Here is a 9,705-nt window from a genome sequence, read left to right on the forward strand (position 1 = left end):
TACTTGCGCTTTTCCAGCTCTATCTTGGTCAAAACAAGACTTACAGCCAAGAGAACGACTGTTTTGTGCTGCAAACGACCATCACTTACCACCCCTATCACTCGTTTTTCGATTTTGAGAAAATTAATTTTTGCTCGAATTTCGCATTTTTATAAGGGGTACCATCATCAAAATTTGCGAAAAATTGAAAAAATGGAAGTGTCCCAGATTTGAACGCAACCCAAATGGGAATCATAGCAATCAAATTCCGAGTATTATAAGATATTACATTCCATGTTTGGACCAGTTTTGGCTTTGTAATGAACAAAATACTGATATTTTAGGCTCGAAATCAAGTATACGACCTTTTGACAGCAGAGAGACACGATTTTTTTGCCGTTTTTTAACTGTAAATTTGTCAAAACAAGCGGCACGTCTAAAACAATGACTGTTTTATGCAGCTGACTACCAAAACTTAAAACGCTGATACTTACTTTCCCCATGATTGTTCTGATTTTTTGCTGCGAGAGCTGAATTAGTGACTAAAATATCAAAAACCCATTTTTTGTCAGAAATTTAGAATATTACTTGCGGTTTTCCAGCTCTATCTTGGTCAAAACAAGACTTACAGCCAAGAGAACGACTGTTTTGTGCTGCTAACGACCATCTCTTACCACCCCTATCACTCGTTTTTCGATTTTGAGAAAATTAATTTTTGCTCGAATTTCGCATTTTTATAAGGGGTACCATCATCAAAATTTGCGAAAAATTGAAAAAATGGAAGTGTCCCAGATTTGAACGCAACCCAAATGGGAATCATAGCAATCAAATTCCGAGTATTATAAGATATGACATTCCATGTTTGGACCAGTTTTGGCTTTGTAATGAACAAAATACTGATATTTTAGGCTCGAAATCAAGTATACGACCTTTTGACAGCAGAGAGACACGATTTTTTGCCGTTTTTTAACTGTAAATTTGTCAAAACAAGCGGCACGTCTAAAACAATGACTGTTTTATGCAGCTGACTACCAAAACTTAAAACGCTGATACTTGAATTAGTGACTAAAATATCAAAAACCAATTTTTTGACAGAAATTTGGAATATTACTTGCGGTTTTCCAGCTCTATCTTGGTCAAAACAAGACTTACAGCCAAGAGAACGACTGTTTTGTGCTGCTAACGACCATCTCTTACCACCCCTATCACTCGTTTTTCGATTTTGAGAAAATTAATTTTTGCTCGAATTTCGCATTTTTATAAGGGGTACCATCATCAAAATTTGCGAGAAATTGAAAAAATGGAAGTGTCCCAGATTTGAACGCAACCCAAATGGGAATCATAGCAATCAAATTCCGAGTATTATAAGATATTACATTCCATGTTTGGACCAGTTTTGGCTTTGTAATGAACAAAATACTGATATTTTAGGCTCGAAATCAAGTATACGACCTTTTGACAGCAGAGAGACACGATTTTTTGCCGTTTTTTAACTGTAAATTTGTCAAATCAAGCGGCACGTCTAAAACAATGACTGTTTTATGCAGCTGACTACCAAAACTTAAAACGCTGATACTTGAATTAGTGACTAAAATATCAAAAACCAATTTTTTGACAGAAATTTGGAATATTACTTGCGGTTTTCCAGCTCTATCTTGGTCAAAACAAGACTTACAGCCAAGAGAACGACTGTTTTGTGCTGCTAACGACCATCTCTTACCACCCCTATCACTCGTTTTTCGATTTTGAGAAAATTAATTTTTGCTCGAATTTCGCATTTTTATAAGGGGTACCATCATCAAAATTTGCGAAAAATTGAAAAAATGGAAGTGTCCCAGATTTGAACGCAACCCAAATGGGAATCATAGCAATCAAATTCCGAGTATTATAAGATATGACATTCCATGTTTGGACCAGTTTTGGCTTTGTAATGAACAAAATACTGATATTTTAGGCTCGAAATCAAGTATACGACCTTTTGACAGCAGAGAGACACGATTTTTTGCCGTTTTTTAACTGTAAATTTGTCAAAACAAGCGGCACGTCTAAAACAATGACTGTTTTATGCAGCTGACTACCAAAACTTAAAACGCTGATACTTACTTTCCCCATGATTGTTCTGATTTTTTGCTGCGAGAGCTGAATTAGTGACTAAAATATCAAAAACCCATTTTTTGTCAGAAATTTAGAATATTACTTGCGGTTTTCCAGCTCTATCTTAGTCAAAACAAGACTTACAGCCAAGAGAACGACTGTTTTGTGCTGCAAACGACCATCACTTACCACCCCTATCACTCGTTTTTCGATTTTGAGAAAATTAATTTTTGCTCGAATTTCGCATTTTTATAAGGGGTACCATCATCAAAATTTGCGAAAAATTGAAAAAATGGAAGTGTCCCAGATTTGAACGCAACCCAAATGGGAATCATAGCAATCAAATTCCGAGTATTATAAGATATTACATTCCATGTTTGGACCAGTTTTGGCTTTGTAATGAACAAAATACTGATATTTTAGGCTCGAAATCAAGTATACGACCTTTTGACAGCAGAGAGACACGATTTTTTGCCGTTTTTTAACTGTAAATTTGTCAAAACAAGCGGCACGTCTAAAACAATGACTGTTTTATGCAGCTGACTACCAAAACTTAAAACGCTGATACTTACTTTCCCCATGATTGTTCTGATTTTTTGCTGCGAGAGCTGAATTAGTGACTAAAATATCAAAAACCCATTTTTTGTCAGAAATTTAGAATATTACTTGCGGTTTTCCAGCTCTATCTTGGTCAAAACAAGACTTACAGCCAAGAGAACGACTGTTTTGTGCTGCTAACGACCATCTCTTACCACCCCTATCACTCGTTTTTCGATTTTGAGAAAATTAATTTTTGCTCGAATTTCGCATTTTTATAAGGGGTACCATCATCAAAATTTGCGAAAAATTGAAAAAATGGAAGTGTCCCAGATTTGAACGCAACCCAAATGGGAATCATAGCAATCAAATTCCGAGTATTATAAGATATTACATTCCATGTTTGGACCAGTTTTGGCTTTGTAATGAACAAAATACTGATATTTTAGGCTCGAAATCAAGTATACGACCTTTTGACAGCAGAGAGACACGATTTTTTGCCGTTTTTTAACTGTAAATTTGTCAAAACAAGCGGCACGTCTAAAACAATGACTGTTTTATGCAGCTGACTACCAAAACTTAAAACGCTGATACTTACTTTCCCCATGATTGTTCTGATTTTTTGCTGCGAGAGCTGAATTAGTGACTAAAATATCAAAAACCCATTTTTTGTCAGAAATTTAGAATATTACTTGCGGTTTTCCAGCTCTATCTTGGTCAAAACAAGACTTACAGCCAAGAGAACGACTGTTTTGTGCTGCTAACGACCATCTCTTACCACCCCTATCACTCGTTTTTCGATTTTGAGAAAATTAATTTTTGCTCGAATTTCGCATTTTTATAAGGGGTACCATCATCAAAATTTGCGAAAAATTGAAAAAATGGAAGTGTCCCAGATTTGAACGCAACCCAAATGGGAATCATAGCAATCAAATTCCGAGTATTATAAGATATGACATTCCATGTTTGGACCATTTTTGGCTTTGTAATGAACAAAATACTGATATTTTAGGCTCGAAATCAAGTATACGACCTTTTGACAGCAGAGAGACACGATTTTTTGCCGTTTTTTAACTGTAAATTTGTCAAAACAAGCGGCACGTCTAAAACAATGACTGTTTTATGCAGCTGACTACCAAAACTTAAAACGCTGATACTTACTTTCCCCATGATTGTTCTGATTTTTTGCTGCGAGAGCTGAATTAGTGACTAAAATATCAAAAACCCATTTTTTGTCAGAAATTTAGAATATTACTTGCGCTTTTCCAGCTCTATCTTGGTCAAAACAAGACTTACAGCCAAGAGAACGACTGTTTTGTGCTGCTAACGACCATCTCTTACCACCCCTATCACTCGTTTTTCGATTTTGAGAAAATTAATTTTTGCTCGAATTTCGCATTTTTATAAGGGGTACCATCATCAAAATTTGCGAAAAATTGAAAAAATGGAAGTGTCCCAGATTTGAACGCAACCCAAATGGGAATCATAGCAATCAAATTCCGAGTATTATAAGATATGACATTCCATGTTTGGACCAGTTTTGGCTTTGTAATGAACAAAATACTGATATTTTAGGCTCGAAATCAAGTATACGACCTTTTGACAGCAAAAAGACACGATTTTTTGCCGTTTTTTAACTGTAAATTTGTCAAAACAAGCGGCACGTCTAAAACAATGACTGTTTTATGCAGCTGACTACCAAAACTTAAAACGCTGATACTTACTTTCCCCATGATTGTTCTGATTTTTTGCTGCGAGAGCTGAATTAGTGACTAAAATATCAAAAACCCATTTTTTGTCAGAAATTTAGAATATTACTTGCGGTTTTCCAGCTCTATCTTGGTCAAAACAAGACTTACAGCCAAGAGAACGACTGTTTTGTGCTGCTAACGACCATCTCTTACCACCCCTATCACTCGTTTTTCGATTTTGAGAAAATTAATTTTTGCTCGAATTTCGCATTTTTATAAGGGGTACCATCATCAAAATTTGCGAAAAATTGGAAAAATGGAAGTGTCCCAGATTTGAACGCAACCCAAATGGGAATCATAGCAATCAAATTCCGAGTATTATAAGATATTACATTCCATGTTTGGACCAGTTTTGGCTTTGTAATGAACAAAATACTGATATTTTAGGCTCGAAATCAAGTATACGACCTTTTGACAGCAGAGAGACACGATTTTTTGCCGTTTTTTAACTGTAAATTTGTCAAAACAAGCGGCACGTCTAAAACAATGACTGTTTTATGCAGCTGACTACCAAAACTTAAAACGCTGATACTTACTTTCCCCATGATTGTTCTGATTTTTTGCTGCGAGAGCTGAATTAGTGACTAAAATATCAAAAACCCATTTTTTGTCAGAAATTTAGAATATTACATGCGGTTTTCCAGCTCTATCTTGGTCAAAACAAGACTTACAGCCAAGAGAACGACTGTTTTGTGCTGCTAACGACCATCTCTTACCACCCCTATCACTCGTTTTTCGATTTTGAGAAAATTAATTTTTGCTCGAATTTCGCATTTTTATAAGGGGTACCATCATCAAAATTTGCGAAAAATTGGAAAAATGGAAGTGTCCCAGATTTGAACGCAACCCAAATGGGAATCATAGCAATCAAATTCCGAGTATTATAAGATATTACATTCCATGTTTGGACCAGTTTTGGCTTTGTAATGAACAAAATACTGATATTTTAGGCTCGAAATCAAGTATACGACCTTTTGACAGCAGAGAGACACGATTTTTTGCCGTTTTTTAACTGTAAATTTGTCAAAACAAGCGGCACGTCTAAAACAATGACTGTTTTATGCAGCTGACTACCAAAACTTAAAACGCTGATACTTACTTTCCCCATGATTGTTCTGATTTTTTGCTGCGAGAGCTGAATTAGTGACTAAAATATCAAAAACCCATTTTTTGTCAGAAATTTAGAATATTACTTGCGGTTTTCCAGCTCTATCTTGGTCAAAACAAGACTTACAGCCAAGAGAACGACTGTTTTGTGCTGCTAACGACCATCTCTTACCACCCCTATCACTCGTTTTTCGATTTTGAGAAAATTAATTTTTGCTCAAATTTCGCATTTTTATAATTTTTCAAAATTTGCGAAAAATTGGAAAAATGGAAGTGTCCCAGATTTGAACGCAACCCAAATGGGAATCATAGCAATCAAATTCCGAGTATTATAAGATATGACATTCCATGTTTGGACCAGTTTTGGCTTTGTAATGAACAAAATACTGATATTTTAGGCTCGAAATCAAGTATACGACCTTTTGACAGCAGAGAGACACGATTTTTTGCCGTTTTTTAACTGTAAATTTGTCAAAACAAGCGGCACGTCTAAAACAATGACTGTTTTATGCAGCTGACTACCAAAACTTAAAACGCTGATACTTACTTTCCCCATGATTGTTCTGATTTTTTGCTGCGAGAGCTGAATTAGTGACTAAAATATCAAAAACCCATTTTTTGTCAGAAATTTAGAATATTACTTGCGGTTTTCCAGCTCTATCTTGGTCAAAACAAGACTTACAGCCAAGAGAACGACTGTTTTGTGCTGCTAACGACCATCTCTTACCACCCCTATCACTCGTTTTTCGATTTTGAGAAAATTAATTTTTGCTCGAATTTCGCATTTTTATAAGGGGTACCATCATCAAAATTTGCGAAAAATTGAAAAAATGGAAGTGTCCCAGATTTGAACGCAACCCAAATGGGAATCATAGCAATCAAATTCCGAGTATTATAAGATATTACATTCCATGTTTGGACCAGTTTTGGCTTTGTAATGAACAAAATACTGATATTTTAGGCTCGAAATCAAGTATACGACCTTTTGACAGCAGAGAGACACGATTTTTTGCCGTTTTTTAACTGTAAATTTGTCAAAACAAGCGGCACGTCTGAAACAATGACTGTTTTATGCAGCTGACTACCAAAACTTAAAACGCTGATACTTACTTTCCCCATGATTGTTCTGATTTTTTGCTGCGAGAGCTGAATTAGTGACTAAAATATCAAAAACCCATTTTTTGTCAGAAATTTAGAATATTACTTGCGGTTTTCCAGCTCTATCTTGGTCAAAACAAGACTTACAGCCAAGAGAACGACTGTTTTGTGCTGCTAACGACCATCTCTTACCACCCCTATCACTCGTTTTTCGATTTTGAGAAAATTAATTTTTGCTCGAATTTCGCATTTTTATAAGGGGTACCATCATCAAAATTTGCGAAAAATTGAAAAAATGGAAGTGTCCCAGATTTGAACGCAACCCAAATGGGAATCATAGCAATCAAATTCCGAGTATTATAAGATATTACATTCCATGTTTGGACCAGTTTTGGCTTTGTAATGAACAAAATACTGATATTTTAGGCTCGAAATCAAGTATACGACCTTTTGACAGCAGAGAGACACGATTTTTTTGCCGTTTTTTAACTGTAAATTTGTCAAAATCAAGCGGCACGTCTAAAACAATGACTGTTTTATGCAGCTGACTACCAAAACATAAAACGCTGATACTTACTTTCCCCATGATTGTTCTGATTTTTTGCTGCGAGAGCTGAATTAGTGACTAAAATATCAAAAACCCATTTTTTGTCAGAAATTTAGAATATTACTTGCGGTTTTCCAGCTCTATCTTGGTCAAAACAAGACTTACAGCCAAGAGAACGACTGTTTTGTGCTGCTAACGACCATCTCTTACCACCCCTATCACTCGTTTTTCGATTTTGAGAAAATTCATTTTTGCTCGAATTTCGCATTTTTATAAGGGGTACCATCATCAAAATTTGCGAAAAATTGAAAAAATGGCAGTGTCCCAGATTTGAACGCAACCCAAATGGGAATCATAGCAATCAAATTCCGAGTATTATAAGATATGACATTCCATGTTTGGACCAGTTTTGGCTTTGTAATGAACAAAATACTGATATTTTAGGCTCGAAATCAAGTATACGACCTTTTGACAGCAGAGAAACACGAATTTTTGCCGTTTTTTAACTGTAAATTTGTCAAAACAAGCGGCACGTCTAAAACAATGACTGTTTTATGCAGCTGACTACCAAAACATAAACGCCTGTTTAAAAATGCAACTGCATCGATTGAAAAATGTTGGCTTTAAAAATATACAAAGGTTCTCCGTCGTCAATCACCCCCATTAACGATAAGTCGAAAGATATGTTATCACTTTTTAATTTTTCTTAGGAAATCTTAGCAGCCATAAAACAACTTCTTTCATGCGAATTGGCAAATTTTTTATCTTGTAACAGATAAAGGCAAATTAGAATACAGATTACATCTGATCCTATGTTCAATCTGAAGGTCTGAGGTAGTTTTAAACGCTCATTGGTGACTATGTGACTCACTGACTATGCCAATTCAGGATCGAATTCGATTTCCATAAATCGCGAACTCCAAATATTTAAACGGATGGGCTCGAATGATATGTTTAAGTTATTACAATCACCAAGAGACAGGACCTAGAGCGGTTAATAAAGTCAGAATTTATTAGATTATATATTAATTTAATATGTTCTTACCGTTTCTGGAGTTAATCCAGTATTGTGAAGATGTAGGGTCACTGGGCATAAACGAGAGCCCAGAACTTTTAAAAGGCGTGATTTGCTGAGTTCCACCGATCGACAGGCTAACTTTGTAGAGGACAGATTGAGGATCTTTAGCTTGGGGCAGAGGCTTATGGTATTCCACAAATAGTTGGGCGGAGGTACTTCCCGCATTTGCAACAGATGTAGCTCCTCAAGATTTCGCAGCTTTTGGCAGATAGAGAGCAGCTGCTGGGTATCGATGTCGTCTTCCTGCAAGACCAACCGGCGAAGATTGGTCATGTGCACGATATTTTCTGCCATCCGTTCGTTATCCCAGAAGGAGTCGTTAAAGAGCAGCGATCGCACCTTAAGCGGTTTGTACCGGGTGATAGAATTTAGCGAGGATTCAGAGTAGTCCCGGGTGTAGAATGCCAGGCGGCGGAAGTGAGGCAGATTCATCAGGCGATGCATAAAATCGCCCAACAAATGGTGGTCGTCAATAATTAGCTCTTCCAGGGTGGAACAACGGGTGACATCGAGAACTTTCTCCCCCAGATTCACATTGTATCCATAGTATAGCAATGTCAGCTTGGTAAGCTTAAGTCTGCTGAAGATCTCCTCGAAGTAGTCCGACTCCAGGTACTCGCACCAGATGAGATTTAATTCCTTCAACTGCTTCCATTGCCACAAATGGAGACCTGGAATTATGATAAAATGGTATAATGTTGTTAAATTTTTTAGATTCTCATTACAAAAATCCTACCTGTGGTGCTGCTGTTCAGCGTCAGGTTAGTCAGGAGTGGAAACAGCTCGGTGAGCAGAACCGTTTCCTCGTCGGCTTCCTCGAGGTTATAGTCCATGTGACAGTCCAGCGTCCGGAGGTGGGGAAATGAATATTCCGACCATTTCTGCAGAAGATCTCTACTGGCACTGGCCAGTCTAAGCCGCTCCACCGACTTAGACCAACTGCCCAGGCATTTTTGCATCAGTTCTAAGTTAATTTGAATAATAAATATTTATCATTGTAATATTTTAAAACCAATTTCAACACCTAACCCTTGTTCTGGTCCAGTGCCTCCAGATCTTCGCGGGTTAGCATCACTGTCTTTAAGTGGCCCCAATAATATTCCACATAGGATGATATATTCTGGTTGACTTTTGCCAGTTCCAACTGGTCAGTCATGGGTAGGAACTTTAATATATTTATCCATATATCTTCATTTATTTTCTCCATTGAAATATAATTTAAAAACAAACAAAACAGAACTGATAGGTCAGTCAGCTGGTTGGCCTGCTTGCGGATCGAGTGTGAAACTGCTTGCTATAAAATTACACAGCTTGAATGTTTCACTGTGAATGGCAAAAAACGGTTATTAAAAATTCAAAATTAATTGACAATGAAAGAAAAATTGCTCCAAATCTAAAATTACTAAGCGTCTGATATTGAAAGACCATTTATTTTAATAACTCTTCACCTTCTTTTTATAGCTTTTAAGTTGAGTTATGGTCACTCGTATAACCACCTCATATCTTTTTATTGA

The 9,705-nt window shown here is 36.5% G+C and overlaps 1 protein-coding gene across 1 annotated transcript; it reads right to left on the reverse strand.

The window, feature by feature from the left end:
* Positions 1 to 7,987: 7,987 nt before the first annotated feature.
* Positions 7,988 to 9,450, reverse strand: LOC108106076. The gene is made up of 4 exons (XM_017212935.2): positions 9,221 to 9,450; positions 8,928 to 9,155; positions 8,159 to 8,862; positions 7,988 to 8,098 (listed from the first exon to the last, which is right to left on the reverse strand). Exons 1-4 carry the CDS (start codon positions 9,396 to 9,398, stop codon positions 7,988 to 7,990), a joined length of 1,221 nt encoding a protein of 406 aa, XP_017068424.2. The 5' UTR covers positions 9,399 to 9,450.
* Positions 9,451 to 9,705: the final 255 nt, after the last annotated feature.

This window comes from Drosophila eugracilis, unplaced genomic scaffold, assembly GCF_018153835.1.
Source record: "Drosophila eugracilis isolate 14026-0451.02 unplaced genomic scaffold, ASM1815383v1 contig_386, whole genome shotgun sequence".
NCBI classification, from domain to species: domain Eukaryota; kingdom Metazoa; phylum Arthropoda; class Insecta; order Diptera; family Drosophilidae; genus Drosophila; species Drosophila eugracilis.

Bases quoted from the DNA above. Each gene is read 5' to 3' on its own strand.
- LOC108106076 (XM_017212935.2), bottom strand. From the start codon at position 9,398: ATGGAGAAAATAAATGAAGATATATGGATAAATATATTAAAGTTCCTA. The intron at 9,156-9,220 runs GTTAGGTGTTGA...AAATTAACTTAG, and splicing joins GGCACTGGACCAGAACAAGG to AACTGATGCAAAAATGCCTG. The intron at 8,099-8,158 runs GTAAGAACATAT...TAACCGCTCTAG, and splicing joins CTGGATTAACTCCAGAAACG to GTCCTGTCTCTTGGTGATTG.